The following is a 26,074-nucleotide window of genomic DNA, read 5'->3' as shown; positions in this document are numbered from 1 at the left end:
GAACACAACGTCCTTCTGTTCCAGGTTTTATTCTCACCTCCACGTTGACGTTCCTGATCTGCAGGTTGACCAGAGAGAACTCCTGCTGTAAAGTCTGAGGGACGCCTGAACCCACCGCGGAGATCAGAGCGCCGTCCTGATCTGAGACGCAACAACAGCATTTATTTCATTTACCCTGATGATTTCTGATGATTTCTGATGATTTCTGATGATTTCTGATTGATTTCTGTTGATTTCTGATGATTTCTGTTGGTTTCTGATGATTTCTGATGATTTCTGTTGGTTTCTGATGATTTCTGATGATTTCTGTTGGTTTCTGTAGATTCTCATTCATTTCTGTGGGTTTTCTGTTGATTTCTTTAGATTTTATGTTGAATTCAGTTGATATTTTGATGATTTCTGTTGTTTTTGTTTGTTTCTGTTCTGCTGATTTACATCATTTTCTGTTTTGTTAAATTCTTTAGATCAGTGGTTCTCAACTGGTTAGGCCTCGGGACCCACTTTTTACTTGGTCAATACATCGCGACCCAACATTTTGAAGCACTCAAATCTATTCAACAAAAAATCGTGCTGTAATATACGCTTTTCAGAATACAATATTAAAAGTGAAGTACAGTACATATATCCCTTCACAGAACTAAAGTATGCTTTTAAAAAAGGTTCAATGAGATGATGGAATCAAAGCTGAACTATATAAAAAGGCACACATGCTGAAAACCCAACCCCAGCAGGGGGGTCTGGGGGGATCTCCCCCAGGAGATTTTTAGAAATACTAACATAAACTACGCATTCTGGTACTCTCTGAGAAGAAAATAAATAAATCTATTACTACCCGACATATTAATAATATTTTATGCCATTGTTTGTTTTTCACTTAGTTCTGACAGCTTGCTGAGAGAAGAGCAAAGAGGAGATAGTCTGTGTGACTTACTTTAAATTGTGGGTAAGGGTTCTGTGAGCTGTCAATCATCAAACCGGGGGTCATATTTCATTATGTGTTCATTTTTATCTGAAGTTGTACCCATGGATGTATAAAGAATAGTTCTACCGCAAAGTTATTCTCCGTGGGGACTTCCGGCAACAATCTTGATTCTGATTGGCCAGAAGACTCGAAAAAACATCAGCAGAGATGTTTTATTGAGAAGATGATCACTACGTAACAGAAGTTTTCAAAAACATTTATGGTCTCCGGTACTTCCAGTCCAACGCCTACTGCATGCACAGCATTAGAAATCGGTCCTTCAAAATAAAAGTTTGCATTTTTTCCCAAAAAAAAAAAAATATTCCAATTTTTTTTTTCAACTTTTTTTTCTTCACTCACACATCCGCGACCCACTTGAAACGGGTCCGCGACCCACTTTTGGGTCGCGACCCACCAGTTGAGAACCACTGCTTTAGATCATTATGCAGATTTGATTTCTATTGATTTTCTGTTCATATTGTGTGAATTCCACTGATTTCTTTAGATTTTCTGTGATTTCTTTGCAAGTTTAACGTGATTTCTGCAGATTTCAGTTCATCTTTGTAGATTTCTGTTTTAGGTTTTTTTATTTCTCTTGATTCTCTGATTTATTTAGATTTTAAGCAGATTTTCTGTTGATTACTATTGATTTTGTTTTATTGATTCTGTTGATTCTTATTGGTGATGTTTATCTGTGGGTTTTCTTGTCTGCTGATTTCTGTAGCTCTTCTCATCATTTTCTGTTGTGTTGAATTCTTTAGTTTTTTTTGCAGATTTCATGTTGATTTCTAAAGATTTTCTGTTAATATTTGTGTGTGATTTCTGCTGATTTCTTTGCAAGTTTAAGTTGATTGATGTGATTTCTGCAGATTTCAGTTCATCTTCGTAGATTTCTGTTTTCGTTTTTTTTATTTCTGTTGATTCTTGTCAATTTCTGTGGGTTCTCTGATGATTTCTTTCGATTTTTAGCAGATTTTAAGTTGATTTCTTTTGATTTTATGTTAATAATTTGAGTGATTTTCTGTAGATTTCAGTTGATATTTTGATGATTTCTGTTTTTTTTTTTAAATATTATTTTTTTGTTTGTTTTTGTTGATTTATTTTTAGCAGATTTTAAGTTGATTTCTATGGATTTGAATATGTTAATATTTTGTATGATTTGATGTAGATTTCAGTTGTTTTTTTGTTTGTTTCTGTTGATTATGATTCATTTCTGTGGGTTTTCTTTTCTGCTGATTTCTGTAGATTTTCTCATCATTTTCTGTTGTGTTGAATTCTTTAGATCTTTTTGCAGATTCTCTGTTGATTTCTATGGATTTTCTGATGAAATGTTTCTCACCCGTCAGGTTATCTGCAGCGAGGCCGACGCTGTACTGACTGTCCGGCTCCTGAGAGGAAAGAGACTTCTCCGACTCCACGGTGAGAGACATCCCCTCCATCAGCTCCTCCCCCACGTCACTGACACACAGCTACACACACACACACACACACACACACACACGAACACACACACACACACACACACACACACACACACACACACACACACACACACACACACACACACACACACACACACACACACACACACACACACACACACACACACACACACACACACACACACACACACACACACACACACACACACACACACACACACACACACACACACACACACACACACACACACACACACACACACACACACACACACACACACACACACGTTTAATGTATTTAGTGGAACAAAAGTATAATGTTAATAATTAAATGAGAGGCTGACCTTCTGCAGCTGAGGGTCGACCCTCCAGATCCTCAGAGTCTGATCTCTGGACCAGGTCACCAGCTGGTAGTCCTTCGAGCCTGCAGAGTAAACAAACACATAAACAACAACAACAAGAAAACGCTGTAAACAAGAAGAAAACACATAAATCATGCGACACAAAGGGTCAGTGAACGCAACACAGAGAGCCTGTCAAGAATCATAGAGACAGTGAACACATCATAGGGTCAGTGAACGCAACACAGAGAAACAGTGAGCACATCAAAGGGTCAGTGAACGCAACACAGAGACAGTGAGCACATCAAAGGGTCAGTGAACGCAACACAGAGACAGTGAACACATCAAAGGGTCAGTGAACGCAACACAGAGAGACAGTGAGCACATCAACGTGTAAGTGAACACAACGGGAGGTCAGGTACTCTTTAAAACAGCTGCTAGTTATGGGTACTTTTTACTGAAGTACATTTCAAAGCCCTCTTTACTTTGACTTGAGTAAAGAAGTTTAGTCAGTACTTCTACTTTCACCAGAGTATTTTTAAACACGAGTATCTGTACTTCTACTTGAGTAAAGGATGTGTGTACTTTTACCATCACTGTGCAGGTGTGTGTGTATGTGTGTGTGTGTGTGTGTATGTGTGTGTGTGTGTGTGTGTGTGTGTGTGTGTGTGTGTGTGTGTGTGTGTGTGTGTGTGTGTGTCCTGCCTTCTTTCTGCGGCCTCCACTGGAACTCCAGCACCACGTCGTCGTGTCCCACGAAGGCGTGGACCGGGCTGTTGAGGTCGAGCGACGACCAGAGCAGCAAACTGTTCTCTCTCCTCAGCTGAGGAACCATCACTGTGACCAGACCGTTAGAGAAGGGCTACACACACACACACACACACACACACACACACACACACACACACACACACACACACACACACACACACACACACACACACACACACACACACACACACACACACACACACACACACACACACACACACACACACACACACACACACACACACACACACACACACACACACACACACACACACAATTGTAAGGAAAGAAAACTACTTGCACTGTACATTTTTAAAAGTAAAGTTTTGAGTTTGTGTGGAAAGAAACACGGCAGAAATCATCATAAAATCATGATCTTAAAAAGGCATTAAGATTCCTTCAGAGTTGAAACTCACCGTGTACCGAGCTTTCCACACAGGCACTTGGCAGGAGAGGATGTTCAGGTACTTCCTGGGCTGTCGGTAATCCCAGAACTGAACTCAAAACAAAGAGAAAAATTGTTTCTGACTGAGACACGGCACCTTTGATCAGAGCAAGACATTGAACGCATCACAGAAAGTTAGCTGTTGCATCGCAGAAAGCAACATAGAGAGTCAGTGAACGCACCATAGAAATGAGTCAGTGAACGCATCGCAGAGTCAGTGAATGCACCAAAGAGAGTCAGTGAACGCATCATAGCTTCAGTTAACGTATCATTGAGTCACTGAACGCATCATATTGACAATGAATACATCAAAGTTAGTAGATGAATCACAAAGTCATTAAACGTATTGAAGAGAGTCAGTGAACGCATCACAGGGTCAGTGAACGCATCACAGAGTCAGTGAACGCATCACAGAGTCAGTGAACGCATCACAGGGTCAGTGAACGCATCACAGGGTCAGTGAACGCATCACAGAGTCAGTGAACGCACCACAGAGTCAGTGAACGCATCACAGAGTCAGTGAACCCATCACAGAGTCAGTGAACGCACCACAGAGTCAGTGAACGCACCACGGTCAGTGGACGCACCACAGAGAGTCAGTGAACGCACCACGGTCAGTGAACGCATCACAGAGAGTCAGTGAACGCATCACAGAGAGTCAGTGAACGCATCGCAGAGTCAGTGAACGCACCGCAGAGTCAGTGAACGCCTCGCAGAGTCAGTGAACGCCTCGCAGAGTCAGTGAACGCATCGCAGAGTCAGTGAACGCCTCGCAGGGTCAGTGAACGCCTCGCAGGGTCAGTGAACGCATCGCAGGGTCAGTGAACGCCTCGCAGGGTCAGTGAACGTCTCGCAGGGTCAGTGAACGCATCGCAGGGTCAGTGAACGCATCGCAGGGTCAGTGAACGCCTCGCAGGGTCAGTGAACGCCTCGCAGGGTCAGTGAACGCATCGCAGGGTCAGTGAACGCATCGCAGGGTCAGTGAACGCCTCGCAGGGTCAGTGAACGCCTCGCAGGGTCAGTGAACGCCTCACAGGGTCAGTGAACGCCTCACAGGGTCAGTGAACGCCTCACAGGGTCAGTGAACGCCTCACAGGGTCAGTGAACGCCTCACAGGGTCAGTGAACGCCTCACAGGGTCAGTGAACGCCTCACAGGGTCAGTGAACGCATCACAGGGTCAGTGAACGCATCACAGAGTCAGTGAACGCATCACAGAGTCAGTGAACGCATTCAGTCCGGCAGTGGCTCAGTCAGTAGGGGCTTGGACTGGGAGCCGTAGGGTCGCTGGTTCAAGTCCCCGACCAGACCTAAATATGGAGTGTGGACTTCTACTTGGAGAGGTCCCAGTTCACCTCCTGCCCTGCCGTGGTGCCCTTGAGCAAGGCACCGGACACCCCCCTTCCCCCCCACTCCCATTGCTCCCCGGGCGCTGTACAATAGCTGCCCACTGCTCCTAGTACTAGACTCCTGGTACTAGGATGGGTTAAAAGCAGAGGCCAAATTTCACTGTGTGTGCTGTGTGCTCTGCATGTGTGACCATTAAAGAGGGTTTCATCCCTCCCTATTCTATTCTATTCAGAGTCAGTGAACGCCTCACAGAGTCAGTGAACGCCCCGTCTCTCTGATGTAAACAGTGTTACAGACTCCTCCCTCGGGGTGCGCTGGTTTTCCTCACCCTCACGGAGTTGTCCTGGCTCGACGTGGCGAACACGAACTCGTTGTCGGGATGCCAGTCGAGGCCGTGGATCTTTGAGAGGTGAGCCGCCACGTACTCTACTGCCGTGCTGGGCTTCTGAAACACACACACACACACACACACACACACACACACACACACACACACACACACACACACACACACACACACACACACACACACACACACACACACACACACACACACACACACACACACACACACACACACACACACACACACACACACACACACACACACACACACACACACACACACACACACACACACACACACACACACAATCCCAAATTCAAATAGTAAAATTACAAAAAGAAACACCTTGATATTGTCTGAGATTAAAGTTTGTGTGTGTGTGTGTCTCTCTCTCTGTGTGTGTGTGTGTCTATATCTGTGTGTGTGTGTGTGTGTGTGTGTGTGTGTGTGTGTGTGTGTGAGTGTGTGTGTGTGTGTGAGTGTGTGTGTGTGTGTGTGTGTGTGTGTGTGAGTGTGTGTGTGTGTGTGAGTGTGTGTGTGTGTGTGAGTGTGTGTGTGTGTGTGGTGTGAGTGTGTGTGTGTGTGTGTGAGTGTGTGTGTGTGTGTGTGTGTGAGTGTGTGTGTGTGTGTGTGTGTGTGTGAGTGTGTGTGTGAGTGTGTGTGAGTCTCACTCTTCTATCCCAGATCCGAACGTCTCCATCGTGACTCGACCCCAGCAGGTTCTGGTTCTTCTTGTTCCATTTCACCTGAGACGCCCCCGCTGCAGAAACAGACAGTAAAGAGTGAGTTTTGTGCAGACGAGGTTGAAAATGAATGATTGGGAAATGAATGCTTTGTAGGAGTTAATAGAAACACTGATCATTTTGCATATTTTAACTATTATTTCAGATCAAATAAAGAGAAAACAACAACAACAACAACAACAACAGGACAGATATATAATTTAATGAACTTCAAATGAAACTCACCGACAGCTGACAGCGCCACCGTGGGTTTCCTCGTGTCTCTGCAGAGTTACAATACAAGGGAATACAAATCTCTCTTTCATTCAAATATATTATATATTTATAAATAGATCAGATGGAACTTTATTGATCGCCTTTGGGCGTTTATAGCAGCAACAGGTCAGAGTTCAAATCAGGATACACACACAAATAAAGATAAAATGTAAATAATAATACAAGTGATAAATATAATATATATATATTATCATATATATATATATATATATATATATATATATATATATAGTATTGAGTGAGTTTCCCACCTGGTGTCCCAGATGTAGATGTACGTGTCGACTGAACTGGTGACGAGAAGCTCCGGTTCAAACCAGGACCAGTCCAGATCACTGAGGACATGAACGCACCACGGTCAGTGAACGCACCACGGTCAGTGAACGCACCACAGAGGGTCAGTGAATGCAACACAGAGAGTCAGAGAGTCAGTGAACGCATCACAGAGAGTCAGTGAACGGACCACGATCAGTGAACGCACCACAGAGAGTCAGTGAAGAGTCAGTGAACGCACCACAGAGAGTCACTGAACGCACCACACAGAGTCAGTGAACGCACCACACAGAGTCAGTGAACGCACCACGGTCAGTGAATGCATCACAGAGAGTCAGTGAACGCATCACAGAGAGTCAGTGAACGCACCACACAGAGTCAGTGAACGCACCACGGAGAGTCAGTGAAGAGTCAGTGAACGCACCACAGAGAGTCAGTGAAGAGTCAGTGAACGCATCACAGAGTCAGTGAACGCACCACACAGAGTCAGTGAACGCACCACACAGAGTCAGTGAACGCACCACAGAGAGTCAGTGAACGCACCACAGAGTCAGTGAACGCACCACACAGAGTCAGTGAACGCACCACACAGAGTCAGTGAACGCACCACACAGAGTCAGTGAACGCACCACGGTCAGTGAATGCACCAGAGAGTCAGTGAACGCACCACAGAGAGTCAGTGAACGCACCACAGAGAGTCAGTGAAGAGTCAGTGAACGCACCACACAGAGTCAGTGAACGCACCACAGAGAGTCAGTGAACGCACCACAGAGAGTCAGTGAACGCACCACACAGAGTCAGTGAACGCACCACACAGAGTCAGTGAACGCACCACAGAGTCAGTGAACGCACCACACAGAGTCAGTGAACGCACCACAGAGAGTCAGTGAACGCACCACAGAGAGTCAGTGAACGCACCACAGAGAGTCAGTGAACGCACCACAGAGAGTCAGTGAACGCACCACAGAGAGTCAGTGAAGAGTCAGTGAACGCACCACAGAGTCAGTGAACGCACCACACAGAGTCAGTGAACGCACCACACAGAGTCAGTGAACGCACCACACAGAGTCAGTGAACGCACCACACAGAGTCAGTGAACGCACCACAGAGTCAGTGAACGCACCACAGAGAGTCAGTGAACGCACCACAGAGAGTCAGTGAACGCACCACAGAGAGTCAGTGAAGAGTCAGTGAATGCACCACAGAGAGTCAGTGAAGAGTCAGTGAACGCATCACAGAGAGTCAGTGAAGAGTCAGTGAACGCATCACAGAGTCAGTGAACGCACCACACAGAGTCAGTGAACGCACCACACAGAGTCAGTGAACGCACCACAGAGAGTCAGTGAACGCACCACAGAGTCAGTGAACGCACCACAGAGAGTCAGTGAACGCACCACACAGAGTCAGTGAACGCACCACACAGAGTCAGTGAACGCACCACGGTCAGTGAATGCACCACAGAGAGTCAGTGAACGCACCACAGAGAGTCAGTGAACGCACCACAGAGAGTCAGTGAACGCACCACAGAGAGTCAGTGAAGAGTCAGTGAACGCACCACACAGAGTCAGTGAACGCACCACAGAGAGTCAGTGAACGCACCACAGAGAGTCAGTGAACGCACCACACAGAGTCAGTGAACGCACCACAGAGTCAGTGAACGCACCACACAGAGTCAGTGAACGCACCACAGAGAGTCAGTGAACGCACCACAGAGAGTCAGTGAACGCACCACAGAGAGTCAGTGAACGCACCACAGAGAGTCAGTGAACGCACCACAGAGAGTCAGTGAACGCACCACAGAGTCAGTGAACGCACCACAGAGTCAGTGAACGCACCACACAGAGTCAGTGAACGCACCACACAGAGTCAGTGAACGCACCACAGAGTCAGTGAACGCACCACACAGAGTCAGTGAACGCACCACACAGAGTCAGTGAACGCACCACACAGAGTCAGTGAACGCACCACAGAGAGTCAGTGAACGCATCACAGAGAGTCAGAGAAGAGTCAGTGAACGCACCACACAGAGTCAGTGAACGCACCACACAGAGTCAGTGAACGCACCACAGAGTCAGTGAACGCACCACACAGAGTCAGTGAACGCACCACACAGAGTCAGTGAACGCACCACAGAGTCAGTGAACGCACCACACAGAGTCAGTGAACGCACCACAGAGAGTCAGTGAACGCACCACACAGAGTCAGTGAACGCACCACAGAGTCAGTGAACGCACCACAGAGAGTCAGTGAACGCACCACAGAGAGTCAGTGAACGCACCACAGAGTCAGTGAACGCATCACAGAGAGTCAGTGAACGCATCACAGAGTCAGTGAACGCATCACAGAGTCAATGAACGCATCACAGAGTCAGTGAACGCATCACAGAGTCAGTGAACGCCTCACAGAGTCAGTGAACGCATCACAGAGTCAGTGAACGCATCACAGAGTCAGTGAACGCATCACAGAGTCAGTGAACGCATCACAGAGTCAGTGAACGCATCACAGAGTCAGTGAACGCACCACAGAGTCAGTGAACGCATCACAGAGAGTCAGTGAACGCACCACAGAGTCAGTGAACGCACCACAGAGAGTCAGTGAACGCACCACAGAGTCAGTGAACGCACCACAGAGTCAGTGAACGCACCACACAGAGTCAGTGAACGCACCACACAGAGTCAGTGAACGCACCACAGAGTCAGTGAACGCACCACACAGAGTCAGTGAACGCACCACACAGAGTCAGTGAACGCACCACACAGAGTCAGTGAACGCACCACAGAGAGTCAGTGAACGCATCACAGAGAGTCAGAGAAGAGTCAGTGAACGCACCACAGAGTCAGTGAACGCACCACACAGAGTCAGTGAACGCACCACACAGAGTCAGTGAACGCACCACAGAGTCAGTGAACGCACCACACAGAGTCAGTGAACGCACCACACAGAGTCAGTGAACGCACCACAGAGTCAGTGAACGCACCACACAGAGTCAGTGAACGCACCACAGAGAGTCAGTGAACGCACCACACAGAGTCAGTGAACGCACCACAGAGTCAGTGAACGCACCACAGAGAGTCAGTGAACGCACCACAGAGAGTCAGTGAACGCACCACAGAGTCAGTGAACGCATCACAGAGAGTCAGTGAACGCATCACAGAGTCAGTGAACGCATCACAGAGTCAATGAACGCATCACAGAGTCAGTGAACGCATCACAGAGTCAGTGAACGCCTCACAGAGTCAGTGAACGCATCACAGAGTCAGTGAACGCATCACAGAGTCAGTGAACGCATCACAGAGTCAGTGAACGCATCACAGAGTCAGTGAACGCATCACAGAGTCAGTGAACGCACCACAGAGTCAGTGAACGCACCACACAGAGTCAGTGAACGCATCACAGAGTCAGTGAACGCATCACAGAGTCAGTGAACGCACCACACAGAGTCAGTGAACGCACCACGGTCAGTGAATGCACCACAGAGAGTCAGTGAACGCACCACAGAGAGTCAGTGAACGCACCACAGAGAGTCAGTGAACGCACCACAGAGAGTCAGTGAACGCACCACAGAGAGTCAGTGAACGCACCACAGAGAGTCAGTGAACGCATCACAGAGAGTCAGAGAAGAGTCAGTGAACGCACCACACAGTCAGTGAACGCACCACACAGAGTCAGTGAACGCACCACACAGAGTCAGTGAACGCACCACAGAGAGTCAGTGAAGAGTCAGTGAACGCACCACAGAGAGTTAGTGAACGCACCACACAGAGTCAGTGAACGCACCACACAGAGTCAGTGAACGCACCACACAGAGTCAGTGAACGCACCACAGAGAGTCAGTGAAGAGTCAGTGAACGCACCACACAGAGTCAGTGAACGCACCACACAGAGTCAGTGAACGCACCACAGAGAGTCAGAGAAGAGTCAGTGAACGCACCACAGAGAGTCAGTGAACGCACCACAGAGAGTCAGAGAAGAGTCAGTGAACGCACCACACAGAGTCAGTGAACGCACCACACAGAGTCAGTGAACGCACCACACAGAGTCAGTGAACGCACCACAGAGTCAGTGAACGCACCACAGAGAGTCAGTGAACGCACCACAGAGAGTCAGTGAACGCACCACAGAGAGTCAGTGAACGCACCACAGAGTCAGTGAACGCATCACAGAGAGTCAGTGAACGCACCACAGAGAGTCAGTGAACGCACCACAGAGAGTCAGTGAACGCACCACACAGAGTCAGTGAACGCACCACAGAGTCAGTGAACGCATCACAGAGTCAGTGAACGCATCACAGAGTCAGTGAACGCATCACAGAGTCAGTGAACGCATCACAGAGTCAGTGAACGCATCACAGAGTCAGTGAACGCACCACAGAGTCAGTGAACGCCTCACAGAGTCAGTGAACGCATCACAGAGTCAGTGAACGCCTCACAGAGTCAGTGAACGCATCACAGAGTCAGTGAACGCACCACAGAGTCAGTGAACGCATCACAGAGTCAGTGAACGCATCACAGAGAGTCAGTGAACGCACCACAGAGAGTCAGTGAACGCATCACAGAGAGTCAGTGAACGCACCACAGAGAGTCAGTGAACGCACCACACAGAGTCAGTGAACGCACCACAGAGAGTCAGTGAACGCACCACACAGAGTCAGTGAACGCACCACAGAGAGTCAGTGAACGCACCACACAGAGTCAGTGAACGCACCACAGAGAGTCAGTGAACCTGGCAATAAAATCTCTAATTCTTGCGATGTGTTGTTCCCTACAGGAAGGAGCGTTTGTTTGCGTTACCTGATGACCCGGGTGTGGCCCTGCAGGGAGGAGTGAATCTCTCCACAGCCGTCCTTCCACGAGTACAGATCCACGCGCTGGTTACTCTGAAAAACACACAGAAACACTTGTTAGGTTGAGCATCAGATCCCTCAGTGTTTCCTCTTGATGGAGATCAGCAGAACTCACGGAGGCGGCGAAGACGTGCGCCTCGTCTCGATGAGGTTTCCACTGAACCGTCCCCACGTCCCACTTACTCTGACGCCCGATCTTCCTCGGCTGCTCGGACGGAGCCTCCAGGTTCACCATGTACAGGAAGCGCCGCCTGAGAGGCGTTCAGGGACACATTACAGACGCTTTAGACTTTAGAGCAAACTGAGACATGATGTTTAATCTGAGACGCGTTCAGGGACACATTACAGACGCTTTAGACTTCAGAGCAAACTGAGACATGATGTTTAATCTGAGACGCGTTCAGGGACACATTACAGACGCTTTAGATCAAACTGAGATATGATTTTATATCTGTGGTGCGTTCAGGTGCATGAAACTTACCCGGAAAGTACAGCGTGAGAACCCAGGCAGTCCACTGACATAGCGGTGGCCTGAAAACACAAGAAGAAGACAAATCTTAATTTGAACATAATTACATGCGTCAGATTATTGTTTAATGTTTTAATTAGAGAAGTTAAAGTAGGAATGGGGTGAAAATAAAATACTTCATTACTTAATTAAACGTAGTTTTGCAAACAACCTAATAATAACTACAGTGTTTGAAAAAGTCACTCCAAATTAAATGAATCATCTGTTTGTCATTTCTGGTGTCATTTCCTGGTTGCTAACAAACGCCATTGTAACACATAATCACTGATGTTCAGCTGTAACGGTGGTGGACTCATCAGAACAGAGCGGGCGAGCTAACCAATCAGAGCACAGTGGGCTCACAGGGAGGGGGGGGGCAGGAGCTCCAACAAGCCGTTTAGGACAGAGAGTGAATACACATGCTATACAGAGATGCTGTATGAGAAACCAATGAGAGTTTGGAACATTGAACTATTTCTATTTCAGAAATAATTTGGATTGTTGGAGTGTTTTGTTTTTTATGCTGCTGCAACGCAAAAATAATTCACAAATTGGGATCAATTAAGTACTTATCTATCCATCTATTTATCTATCCATCTATTTATCTATCTATCTATCTAAAAACTGTAATTAAGTGTTAATGAACATTGAAATTGACGCAAAACTCAAATGAAAGTGTGTTTAATGTAAAGTATTCAGGGAGTAAACTGAGAGGATGTAAAGTAGTTCTCCTTGTGCTGCTCTTTCGGTATCTTTAGTTTAATAAGGTAGCTTTAATACCTGAGCATCTCGAAACTCCACCACCACATTCTCGCTGCTCCAGCGCGCGGCCATCTTTCAGTCTTCTACCGTCAACAGAGCGTCATGTGATTCTAATGTCACGTGACGCCGCGTTCACCGTCCCTGGGAGAGAAGATCATGGTCATGAGAATTTTAGGAAAAAAAGATGATTCTGTTAACAAATAAAATAATAATAATAATGATAATAATTTAAAAAAATAACAATAACAATAATAATAATATTAATAATAATAATAATGGAAATATTTATTGAATGAAAAATGTATTAATCATTGTAATGGTTATTTATAATAATTATTGATATGTTTAACTTATTCACTTTATTTGTATTTAATTATGTTTTCTAATATTTTAAGTTTAATTTTATATTGATCAGAATAAGAAGTATTACGTTTATATCACCGGAGAATCATTATTTCCTTTCTAAATATTGTTTCTCCGAGTGTTCCTAAGTGCCTGAACGCATCAAATTTCCTCTCTTCTGATTGGTCGGCCCAGTTCGGTGTCACAGATCCAAGATGGCGCCTACCTTGGTTGCGCATGTTGTCGCAGACGCAGGAGCTTTTCTGAAGAAAGCTCCTCTCCAGGTGAGAAGATACTTCATATTAATATATAAATTGCACCTGTATAAAGAGAGCAGACCCCCGGTGGGGAGGGGGGAGAAACGGGAGGAGAGGAGGCCCTTCTGAGGCCGGAGAGAGAGAGATACAGGCCGCAGAGCGAGAAGAGGCGTGGGGGAAACAGAACAGAATAAACACTAAAACAGACTTTATTTTAATATATTTCTCTTTGTAAACAAGATTTATTGTTGTTTACAAGTCTGTAAGTCAATCAGTCAACATGCGTGTTTACATACATGACGTCACAACAACAGAGAGGTCTAAATCCTCATCATTAAAAATAGTTTCATTTATTTATTTTATTACTATGTTTAACTTTATACCGGATTTATAATATTGACAAGAAGAAAAATATTTTATTTAACAAAATCCGTGTTTACATACATGACGTCACAACAACAGAGAGCTGTACATCTTCATCATTTAAAAGAGTTAATTAATGAACTAGTATTACTTATAATAATGAAACATTTATTTTTACCAAAACACAAACAGAGATTTTACATTTAATTAAGTTGTGAAAATACTTAAAGGTCCCATGTCATGCTTTTCCGGTTATTACCCGTCCCCTTGTGTGTTATGAAGGTTTTTCTGCATGTAAACGGTGTGCAGAGTCACAAACCCTCAAAGTACACCCTGTAGCGAGTAAACCTCTAACACAGAACAGACCTGTCTATGCTGCCCCTGAACGCCTCGTTGGAAATTTCTCTTTTTCCATTTTTTTCTTCCTGGTCACCGAGACGTAACGACGACCCAAATGGACCAATCCGCGGACCCGTTACGTTACGTCAGCGGAGCCGTAACGTTAAGTCCGCGGATTGGTCAGCCAGGCTGCAGGTGTGTGTGTGTGTGTGCTCGGGCTGGGTTTAGCTGTGTCTCGCTGTCTCGCAGCAACCAGGAAACCACACCAGTAACCCAGCTCACACTGTCCGCTCCTCGAGCCTCAAAGGGCGGAGCAGCGAGCCGCGCAACGTCCCCCCAACACGGCATCCAGACCCCACGCAGCATTCTCATCTGTTTGTCATTTCTGGGCTCATAGGGAGGGGGGGGAGGAGCTCCAACAAGCCGTTTAGGACAGAGAGTGAATACACATACTATACAGAGATGCTGTATGAGAAACCAATGTGAGTTTGGAACATTGAACAATGTAAATCTATTCTAGTAGACCTCAACAATGGAATTATGATCAGTAGAAATGACCATGACATGGGACCTTTAAGTGACATGAAGAATTGTTGCTGATGAATCTGCATCGTGAGCATTTTATTGAGGAACAGGAGGATGATTTATTTTATTATTATTAACTATTAACAGGGTTTATTATTATTTACAAGTCTGTAATCAATCAGTCAACATCTGTGTTTACTTCCATGACGTCACAACAACAGAGAGCTCTAAATCCTCATCATAAAAGTGTATTTATTTTTAAATTGTTAAGTTTTGTATTCTTTTTATATGTATAAACATGTGCCATTTCTTTCTTTTAACACCCCCATTCATATTTTAAAGGGGACCTATCATGCAAAATGCACTTTTGTACGTCTTTTCTCCATGAATATGTGTCCCCGGTGTTCCAGGGAACTCACCAAGTGTCAGAAAACACAACCCTCTCTATTTTCCTCCATACCCAAATCTCTAAAAAAGGGGCTGCAACGGATCTGATAAAAACTGATCCAGATTTGAACACTTCTATGTCGTCACAGAAGTGGCGCTACGGCTATTGGGCCAACTCTCCACCTATCAGGGGAATGTGGGGTTGGGCCACGGCCGGCCATTGCTGCTCGAAAGCGCTGGAGACGCTGTAGTACATATGCCAGGCCTGTAAGTGGCGCTGTAGTCTGCCACAAAAGCAGCGAAGAAGACTTCCCGCCCATAGTTACCATGGTTACCCTTCTGTTTATTCTCCGCTGTGGCTTTTTTTCTCCCTCCCCGAGGCAAGCGTTTGCTCCCGCTGCTTTAATTCAATGCAATCCCTCCCCGTCGAGGCAAGCACTGTAATTCTCTCCGGTTAGTCCACCAGCAGATGACAAACACCCACCTCTCCGCCTCTTCCAAGGAACGAGGGGACCGTGCGGCAGAGTTTCAGTTTCTTTCGCCGGTCAAGATGTCCGTTAAAGTTTAAATCTTCCGGACAAAATTAGAAAAGTGCCGGTCAAAGGTCTTCTTTGTTATTTATTGAGCTTTAAAACAAATGAATAACGACTCTATATAATAAAACACGGAGGACGGAGATCTCTTTTTCTCCCCCTCTTCTGACAGCCCAGCAGCTGATCAGAGCACGTCTCCCCTCTCCTGCAGGGGGGCGTGGTCAGCAGAATCAGACCCGTAGACAGCAAACAGCACATAGAGCGAAATGAGGCATGGCTAAAATGCATGATCTGTTTGGTATTTTGAAAACAGAAACGTATAAATATACCTTATATAGGTATGGCCCTACAATATATCATTTAAATATAGCATGATAGGTCCACTTTAAATAAATGGTATTTTAGGTTGTAATTGTTATTGTGCCTTTGTCTGTAAATAATATGCTGAACAAATTCAATTAAAGGGAATTAGAAAAGTCTGTCAGGTCTTTATTTTATTTTATCTTTCCTTTTTAAATTATTTATTGTTTTGTTCTGCAGGAGATCGGCAGCACGATCTACACCCTGAAGGACGTGGTGGACGAGATCAGAGACAAACCCACGAGGAGGAGTTTAGCTTTCCTGCCGTACCACCTGACCTTCAGAGAGCCGTACCCCGAACACATCAGACACGGTAACAAACTGACCCTGAACACACCAAACACTGTCCCTGAACACATCAGACACGGTAAACACAGCGTCCCTGAACACATCACACACCGTCCCTGAACACATCAGACACGGTAACAAACTGACCCTGAACACACCACACTGTGACCCTGAACAGACCACACACTGACCCTGAACACATCAGACAAGTTAACAAACTGACCCTGAACACACCACACACTGTCCCCGAACACATTAGACACTGTAAACACAGCGTCCCTGAACACATCACACACCGTCCCTGAACACATCACACACCGTCCCTGAACACATCAGACACGGTAACAAACTGACCCTGAACACACCACACTGTGACCCTGAACAGACCACACACTGACCCTGAACACATCAGACAAGTTAACAAACTGACCCTGAACACACCACACACTGTCCCCGAACACATCAGACACGGTAAACACAGCGTCCCTGAACACATCACACACCGTCCCTGAACATATCAGACATGGTAACAAACTGACCCTGAACACATCAGACACCATCCCTGAACACATCAGACACGGTAACAAACTGACCCTGAACACACCACACTGTGACCCTGAACAGACCACACACTGACCCTGAACACATCAGACAAGTTAACAAACTGACCCTGAACACACCACACACTGTCCCCGAACACATCAGACACGGTAACAAACTGACCCTGAACACACCACACTGTGACCCTGAACAGACCACACACTGACCCTGAACACATCAGACAATTTAACAAACTGACCCTGAACACACCAAACACTGTCCCTGAACACATCAGACACGGTAAACACAGCGTCCCTGAACACATCACACACCGTCCCTGAACACATCAGACACGGTAACAAACTGACCCTGAACACACCACACTGTGACCCTGAACAGACCACACACTGACCCTGAACACATCAGACAAGTTAACAAACTGACCCTGAACACACCACACACTGTCCCCGAACACATTAGACACTGTAAACACAGCGTCCCTGAACACATCACACACCGTCCCTGAACACATCACACACCGTCCCTGAACACATCAGACACGGTAACAAACTGACCCTGAACACACCACACTGTGACCCTGAACAGACCACACACTGACCCTGAACACATCAGACAAGTTAACAAACTGACCCTGAACACACCACACACTGTCCCCGAACACATCAGACACGGTAAACACAGCGTCCCTGAACACATCACACACCGTCCCTGAACATATCAGACATGGTAACAAACTGACCCTGAACACATCAGACACCATCCCTGAACACATCAGACACGGTAACAAACTGACCCTGAACACACCACACTGTGACCCTGAACAGACCACACACTGACCCTGAACACATCAGACAAGTTAACAAACTGACCCTGAACACACCACACACTGTCCCCGAACACATCAGACACGGTAACAAACTGACCCTGAACACACCACACTGTGACCCTGAACAGACCACACACTGACCCTGAACACATCAGACAAGTTAACAAACTGACCCTGAACACACCACACTGTGACCCTGAACACATCAGACACGGTAACAAACTGACCCTGAACACACCACACACTGACCCTGAACACATCAGATTAGCATGCATTAGCATCATTGATTAGCTGTATTGGTGTTTCATTGATTAGCTGTATTGGTGTTTCATTGATTAGCTGTATTGGTGTTTCAGTGACGGAGTTCTCCAAGAAGACGGGAGACTACCCGAGTCTGTCAGCGACCGACATCAAAGTCCTGGCTCTGACCTACCAGCTGGAGCTGGAGCACGTGGGATCCAAGCACCTGAAGAAAGAGCCAGAAGTCAAGGTGCACAATATTTTTTACAACAATGTTTTACAAATGTCCCAAAAAAATGCAGAATTGTTTTCATGTTTTCTGACCTTGAAAAGTGCAAAGAAAACAAGTTTCTATAAATATTTTAACGGCACAATACTAATGTTTAACTTTCATAAAAAGGTGATGGGATAAGCTGAGTAACGGCCGCAGATTTAGAGTATTTTGTTGCAGAAAATCGGAATTTAGAAATATTGGGGGATAAGTCCGAATTTTGAGATAAGAAAAAAAAAACGAAGAATTTTGAGGAAAATGTCGTTTTTATTAAATGTTGAGAACATTTTTAATTTGTTGGACTAAGCTGTAGTCCTTCAGACCTGTGTAGCTGAATGTGTGTCTTCTGGCTCCAGGTGAACGTCCACAGCACTCAGCGCCACCCGGAGACTCCGGTCAATGTGGCCGGGTTCTTCCTGCCCTCCAGAGAAAAGGTGAGAGACGCTTCCTCTCTGATCTCAACTCGCATCTGAAGGGTCGTTCCTCAATTCCTCAGTCCCTCAGTCCCTCAGTTCCTCAGTTCCTCAGTCCCTCAGTCCCCCAGTTCCTCAGTTCCTCTGTCCCTCAGTACCTCCGTTTCTCTGTTCCTCAGTCCCCCAGTTCCTCAGTTCATCACACCGGAGTACTTTTCCCAGTATAGTTCCGAAAATGTGCGTTCACACCAAAAAAAATCTGGAACTAAAATGAGTTCATCAGAACCTTTCCACCCCCTTTTCAGTCCCTGCTAGAGAGCAGGGACTTTCGTGGGAGAAAAAGGTTCCTAGTTCTGATTGGCTGGGCGGATTGCAAACCACGCCCCGTAAAACTCCCAAAAGTTTTGTGAAGCCGCCATTTTATTTTCCTCGCATTAGCATTATTAGCATTAGCATTAGCCCAGCGCACAAACGCAGAGAGACTAACTTATGGCAAAACAAAACATGGGAGCGGTGGAGATGAGGAGGTGTCGGCGTTCTGGCGATTTACTCTGAAGGCTTCAGTAGAAGCTGCTGGGAGTCCCAGCAGCTTCTACTGAAGCCTTCCCCAACTCCGGGGACTTCCGGCCGGGGACTCCGGGTGGCAGTATATGCCGTGAAGTGGTTTGCGGCCTGCCATTAAACCCAAAGCAGAAGAAGAAGAAGTGACGTCAGCGGCTTCATTTGCCTAACCCTCCCTCAGGGACTTATTCCGGTGTGAACGCGATCTGCTCTTTAGTTCATCAGAACTAAAGAGTTCTGATGAAAGCGCCTATTTCCTCAGTTCCTCAGGTCCTCAGGTCCTCAGGTCCTCAGGTCCTCAGGTCCTCAGTTCCTCAGTTCCTCAGTTCCTCAGTTCCTCAGGTCCTCAGGTCCTCAGTTCCTCAGTTCCTCAGTTCCTCAGTTCCTCAGTTCCTCAGGTCCTCAGTTCCTCAGGTCCTCAGGTCCTCAGTTCCTCAGGTCCTCAGTTCCTCAGGTCCTCAGTTCCTCAGGTCCTCAGGTCCTCAGTTCCTCAGGTCCTCAGGTCCTCAGTTCCTCAGGTCCTCAGGTCCTCAGTTCCTCAGGTCCTCAGGTCCTCAGGTCCTCAGTTCCTCAGGTCCTCAGTTCCTCTCTCGTCCTCAGAAGTCTTCAGAGAGCGTTGGTGTACGACAGAAGTTTCCGGAAGGAGATCCGTTCAACAGCTTCCAGTTCTGGAGGCCGGCGCTGCCGACCGTCGACAAAGAGCTGCTGCAGCTGCTGGTGAGGAGACGAGCTAACACAAGTTTACTAACAGTTTATTAAAGCTCAGAAAAAAGACAGGATTTTCAGATTTTCAGATAAAAAGACAGATTTCTTTTTTATTTAGAGAAAAAACTCAAAAATGTAAAAAAAATCTGAATCTTAAAGGTGGGGTAGGTAAGTTTGAGAAACCGGCTCGAGATACACTTGTTGTTATATTCCATGGAATGCTCTTAACATCCCGATAGCAATGAATATCTGAAGTGCTTTGACAAAAAATCCATAAATAAATGTCATCAGTGGAAGCTGTAATACTGTAAAAAGCACGACCAATCATCTGAGCCGGCCCGGCTAAAATAACTGGATGGCCTACCTGCCTGTCAGCCTTCCATCTGTGCACAAACTTATCTCGTGCCCTCATTGGTCATGTGCGCGTTCGTGTGTGTTGGAGGAGGGGCTCTGTGAGGAAGTGGCAGATTTTTTCCGGCTGTGTATTTTCTAATTCTAGCGATCTCGAGCTGGTTTCTCCAAAATTATCTACCCCACCTTTAATATTTTCAGAAAAAAGTCCAAATGTACAGATTTTGAGAAAAGTTCAAATGTTCAGAAAAAAGTAAGAATTTTAAGATTTTCAGAAAAAGTAAGAATGTTGAGAATTTCAGACAAAAGACAGAATTGTGTCTGAAATTCTGTGAGAAACTCAAAAGCTCTTTTCTTCCTCAGGATCCTCTGGAGGTTTCAGATCCCAAAGAGACGTCTTCAGATTCTTTCAACACTTTCAACTCTTTCCAGTTCTGGAGGCCGCCGCTCGCCTCCATCGACTCTCTGATGCACCTGCTGGTGAGGGTTACAGATAACACACAACATATTCACCTCATGTAGCCCCGCCCCTTTTCTCACTTCTGGTTCAAATGTGTAGTTTGAATTACATTTTCTGAGAAATTCAGAAGAGTCAGGGTTTTTAGATTTTCTGAGGAATTCCAAATGTTGTGAAAAAAAAAAGTAATTTTCTCCGCAATTCAGAATTACTTCATTTTCCTGCGAAATTCAAAATGTTGAGATTTTCAGAAAAAAGTCAGAATGTTGAGATTTCCAGAAAAAAGTCAGAATTTTGAGATTTCCAGAAAAAAGTCAGAATTTTGAGATTTCCAGAAAAAAGTCAGAATTTTGAGATTTCCAGAAAAAAGTCAGAATGTTGAGATTTCCAGAGGGTTTAGGACTAACGGTGATTCTGTTGTTCTGCAGAATCTGGACGACGTTTCTTCATCAGATCAGAGGAGCGACGAGGACAAAGAGAACGAGCCTGAAGAGGAGGAAGATGATGAGGAAGAGGATGAAGAGGAAGAGGAGGAAGGTGATGGAGGATGGATCACTCCCGGTAACATCAAACAGGTGAAGATGGACTCTTCTGATTGGACGGCTCCCGCTGATGTCACAGTCGGATGTCTGACCACCGACTTCGCCATGCAGGTAACGATTCGGACCAAAAGGAACCCTAAAACATAATCTCTTATTTAACATTTTTTTAATAAATTAAAATCCAAATATTTATATAAACAAAAAGTGCTCAATAAAAAAAAATTAAAATCAGAGTGAAAATATAAAAAATAAACATTTAAGGTAAAAATGTACAATAAAATAAATACAAATATTTAAAAGTAATCTATAAATATAACAAGGTTCAATAAAACTGTACAAACAAGATATATATTAGTCGAAACACAAGACGTTCAATAAAATGTTAAATAAATAATAAAAAATATTTATACAAACATAAGAAATAAAGTTAAAATGTGTATTTTGTACAATATATAAAAAATAGTTTTTCTGGGGGTTTCTTTTTGGCAACAGTCATTATTTTGCTTAGTAACAGTGTTTATCGAGTATTAACAACCTCTGAAATCTCCGAATTGACCAATCAGGATCGAGTATTCTAACAAGACGTATAATAAATGATAACTCCTGTTTCCAGAACGTTCTGATCCAGATCGGGCTTCACGTCCTGTCCGTTAACGGGATGCTCATCAGACAGGCGAGGAACTACATCCTGAGGTGCCACGCCTGCTTCAAGTGAGTGAAACAACGTGAAATCAAACACCAGACTTTCCTCTGAAGGAGTAAACTATCGTAGGAATTTATCTTGAGTCTCATTTAATTCACAGATCAGTACGGCGGTCATTTATCACACCTTTAATACTAAAGACTGGCAACCTTCTGCTCTCTAGCATGCTACAGAGTATCATACAGGAGGCTACCTGTTATAATGAGCATGTCTTACGTCCCTTTTGTTTCCTGCTTATGTATAAAGTCATTGCTTTTCTGTGTAACTCGGTCAGATCTTGGTACTGTTTGCTAATGCAGGACTCTGGCCTTTCAGCTGGAAATAAGATTATGTTAAATGCTATAACTCTTTATTAAATAACACAACTTTGGTTTAAGCTTGTATATTTGTTCGTTTCTTACCAGAAGGTGATTGAGTGTGGAATTTCCACCACATAAACCTTGATATTCGTTATCTTAAATCCTGTTTCCCAGGACGACGAGCAACATGAGTAAGCTGTTCTGTGCTCACTGTGGGAACCGGACCCTGAAGAAGATCGCAGTGACCGTCAGCGCCGACGGAAACACACAGATGCACTTCTCCAAGAACCCAAAGGTGCTGAACAGCAAAGGACTGAGGGTGAGACTCACACACACACACACAGACACACACACACACAGACACACACAGACACACAGACACACACACACACACAGACACACACAGACACACACACACACACACAGACACACACACACAGACACACACACACACACACACACACGCGCGCCTTTAGCTTAGCGGTGGTGAAGTCATGTGACCGTGTTGTAGTTCCTTTAGCCCAACATTAGCCTCCTTTAGCTTAGCGGTGGCGACGTGAAGTCATGTGACCGTGTTGTAGTTCCTTCATAGCCCAACATTAGCCACCTTTAGCTTAGCGCTGGTGACGTGAAGTCATGTGACCATGCTGTAGTTCCTTTATAGCCCAACATTAGCCACCTTTAGCTTAGCGCTGGTGACGTGAAGTCATGTGACCGTGCTGTAGTTCCTTCATAGCCCAACATTAGCCACCTTTAGCTTAGCGCTGGTGACGTGAAGTCATGTGACCGTGCTGTAGTTCCTTCATAGCCCAACATTAGCCACCTTTAGCTTAGCGCTGGTGACGTGAAGTCATGTGACCGTGCTGTAGTTCCTTTATAGCCCAACATTAGCCACCTTTAGCTTAGCGGTGGTGACGTGAAGTCATGTGACCGTGCTGTAGTTCCTTTATAGCCCAACATTAGCCGCCTTTAGCTTAGCGGTGGTGACGTGAAGTCATGTGACCGTGCTGTAGTTCCTTTATAACCCAACATTAGCCACCTTTAGCTTAGCGGTGGTGACGTGAAGTCATGTGACCGTGCTGTAGTTCCTTTATAGCCCAACATTAGCCGCCTTTAGCTTAGCGGTGGTGACGTGAAGTCATGTGACCGTGCTGTAGTTCCTTTATAGCCCAACATTAGCCGCCTTTAGCTTAGCGGTGGTGACGTGAAGTCATGTGACCGTGTTGTAGTTCCTTTATAGCCCAACATTAGCCTCCTTTAGCTTAGCGGTGGTGATGTGAAGTCATGTGACCGTGCTGTAGTTTCTTTATAGCCCAACATTAGCCACCTTTAGCTTAGCGGTGGTGACGTGAAGTCATGTGACCGTGTTGTAGTTCCTTTATAGCCCAACATTAGCCACCTTTAGCTTAGCGGTGGTGACGTGAAGTCATGTGACCGTGTTGTAGTTCCTTTATAGCCCAACATTAGCCTCCTTTAGCTTAGCGGTGGTGACGTGAAGTCATGTTGCTCTGTTTGAGGAGGACTTCAGTTTGTCATTGCCATACATTAAGATCTAGATAAAAGCACAACAATCAATATATACAAAAAATCAGTCACTTCTTCAATATCTTTGAGAATGTACATTAGTGCAAGACTGTCCGTAGCAGCGTAAAAGTGTCTGGTGCTGACATAACTACACTTTACCTAATGTACAAATGACAATTAAAGCCTTGAATCTAACCCTTCATGTTGTTGTTGTTGTTGTTGTTGCAGCACTCTCTGCCGATGCCTCAGGGAGGTAAACACGGGAACAACCCTCAGCTGGTGGAGGATCAGCGCTTCCCTCAGCAGAGACTCTCCCGTAAAGCCCGGCAGAAAACCAACGTGTTCGACCCGGACTTCGTCACCGGAGCGTCTCCTTTCAGCCAGAACGACATCTACAGCCGAGCCGCTAACCTGCAGATCAGAGACGGGCAGGGGGGCGGCGGGCGGCGGCGCGCTAACCCCAACGCCGCGCACAAGAAGTTTGTGAAGAAGAACTGACCGACACCAGGGTTCAGAATTATTTAAAGGGCCGAAACACCGCTTTTAGAGTTCTAAGTTACAGTAAAAAGACGTCATTTTCTGAATGGAACGAACTGTTTCCTGCTGTTTTGTGTCAGTGAAGTCAGTACATTTGCAGATTTAATTAAAAGGGCCGAAACACCGCTGCACATCGGGGGCGTTTAGGTTTAAGGCTGGGCGATAAAAGGATGTTATAACGAATCCACTAAATATCGTCTTGTATTTTGGATATGGTAATTTATTTCCTGGTTTTAGAGACTTAAGTTACACACACTGTGTCCTGCTGTTTTGTGTCAGTAAATTCACATAAATAATGATAATTGATCCCAAATGTAATTGTATTAATGTTGTTAAAGCACTAAATATTTGGTATTTGCTCGGAAATATTGAGAAATTAGATTATAACAAATTTATGAAGAACTGACCGACACCAGGATTCAGATTGAATTAAAGGGCTGCACATCTGGGGCGTTTAGGTTAAGGCTGGGGACTAATGTCTTTTCCTGGGTTTAGAGTCTAAATTACTGTAAAAAAATACATAATTTTCTGAATTGCTGTTTTGTGTAAAGTCAGTAAATTCACATACATAATGATAATTTACCCCAAATTTCAATGTCTGCTCTGATAATTTGGTATTTGCTCAGAAATATTGTGACATCAAATACCAAAATTGGGAAGTGGATTATTGGTGCTTTAATACAAATATCTACACAATGAAATGTTGGATAACCCTAACCCTATTATCAGTAATGTGGATTTAATGGCTAAATGTGTAAAAGCAAATAATGAAAAGACAATAACAGTTTAGAAAATTCAAAAAATGACATTATTTGACTGTAAATTCGCGTTTCAAACCAGAAAAAGTCCCGTATTTCATCAGAAATCTAAGGCCATATCACAATGCTCAGCCTTATTGTAGTTTTAAAAAATGATTTACAGAGCCATGGGAGCTGGGATTTATTAAAATAAGAAGTCAGAAGTTTGTTAGAAAAACGTATTTTGGTCAGGGAACCAGATCTAATGTAATTTATATATAATATAACCCTCCTCCCCTGGCTCCGTTATGTTTTTTTAAATCTACACATAATACCTGACCCTAATACACGGTGGTATGTTACCCGTTAACTGCATGTTTAAATATTACACAGTAAAGCATGCTAACTGCAGAACGGTCCTTTAAACAGCAGTCAAACAGTACCATGTGATGTAACACGATCAATATATTCTACTCCAATAAATGTTCAAACTACAACTGATGCAGTTTCTTATTTCTATGTGTCAACAAATGTGTGATTTATTTCAGATAATCCTGCTTCCAGTTTTTGTGCTAAGGAAACTAGGTTAACAATTTGACCTGATTACGGCCTTTATGCTAAGCTAGGCTAACAGTTTCCCCTGCTTCCAGTTTTATAAACCGTGCTAAGCTAGGCTAACAGTTTCCCCTGCTTCCAGTCTTGATGCTAAGCTAGGCTAACAAATTCTACTTCTTTCAGTTTTTTGTGCTAAGCTAGGCTAACAGTTTCTCCTGCTTCCAGTCCTTGTGCTAAGCTAGGCTAACGGTGTCCAGTACTTTTAGTTTTTTGTGCTAATCTAGTCTAACAGTTTCCCATGCTTCCAGTCTTGGTGCTAATCTAGGCTAACTGTGCTTCCAG

At 44.9% G+C, this 26,074-nt stretch overlaps 2 protein-coding genes across 2 annotated transcripts in view; one reads left to right on the top strand and one right to left on the bottom strand.

Moving 5' to 3' along the window:
* The window catches only part of wdr59 (WD repeat domain 59), a 39,156-nt gene extending 26,000 nt beyond the window's left edge, over positions 1–13,156 (bottom strand). The window contains exons 1-13 of the mRNA XM_034133865.1: positions 13,075–13,156; positions 12,268–12,317; positions 11,902–12,037; positions 11,734–11,819; positions 6,925–7,005; positions 6,623–6,660; positions 6,326–6,414; positions 5,637–5,753; positions 3,932–4,009; positions 3,450–3,606; positions 2,748–2,827; positions 2,301–2,430; positions 38–141 (exon numbers count right to left, since the gene is read on the bottom strand). Coding sequence (XP_033989756.1) covers positions 38–141; positions 2,301–2,430; positions 2,748–2,827; positions 3,450–3,606; positions 3,932–4,009; positions 5,637–5,753; positions 6,326–6,414; positions 6,623–6,660; positions 6,925–7,005; positions 11,734–11,819; positions 11,902–12,037; positions 12,268–12,317; positions 13,075–13,128 — 1,200 coding nt within the window. The 5' untranslated portion in view covers positions 13,129–13,156. The remainder of the gene's footprint in view (positions 1–37; positions 142–2,300; positions 2,431–2,747; positions 2,828–3,449; positions 3,607–3,931; positions 4,010–5,636; positions 5,754–6,325; positions 6,415–6,622; positions 6,661–6,924; positions 7,006–11,733; positions 11,820–11,901; positions 12,038–12,267; positions 12,318–13,074) is intronic.
* Positions 13,157–13,594: 438 nt separating this feature from the next.
* Positions 13,595–25,674, top strand: nob1 (NIN1 (RPN12) binding protein 1 homolog). The gene is made up of 10 exons (XM_034133861.1): positions 13,595–13,682; positions 16,343–16,475; positions 18,194–18,327; positions 18,705–18,782; positions 19,923–20,039; positions 20,742–20,858; positions 21,264–21,488; positions 21,991–22,088; positions 22,554–22,698; positions 24,132–25,674. The coding sequence occupies exons 1-10, from the start codon at positions 13,614–13,616 to the stop codon at positions 24,399–24,401; spliced, it is 1,386 nt and encodes a 461-aa protein (XP_033989752.1). The 5' UTR covers positions 13,595–13,613; the 3' UTR covers positions 24,402–25,674.
* Positions 25,675–26,074: the final 400 nt, after the last annotated feature.

The sequence above is a fragment of the Trematomus bernacchii genome, unplaced genomic scaffold (genome assembly GCF_902827165.1).
Source record: "Trematomus bernacchii unplaced genomic scaffold, fTreBer1.1, whole genome shotgun sequence".
NCBI classification, from domain to species: Eukaryota; Metazoa; Chordata; class Actinopteri; order Perciformes; family Nototheniidae; genus Trematomus; species Trematomus bernacchii.
Note: the sequence above shows the minus strand (reverse complement) of the source record. Positions and strands in the feature narration are given on the sequence as shown.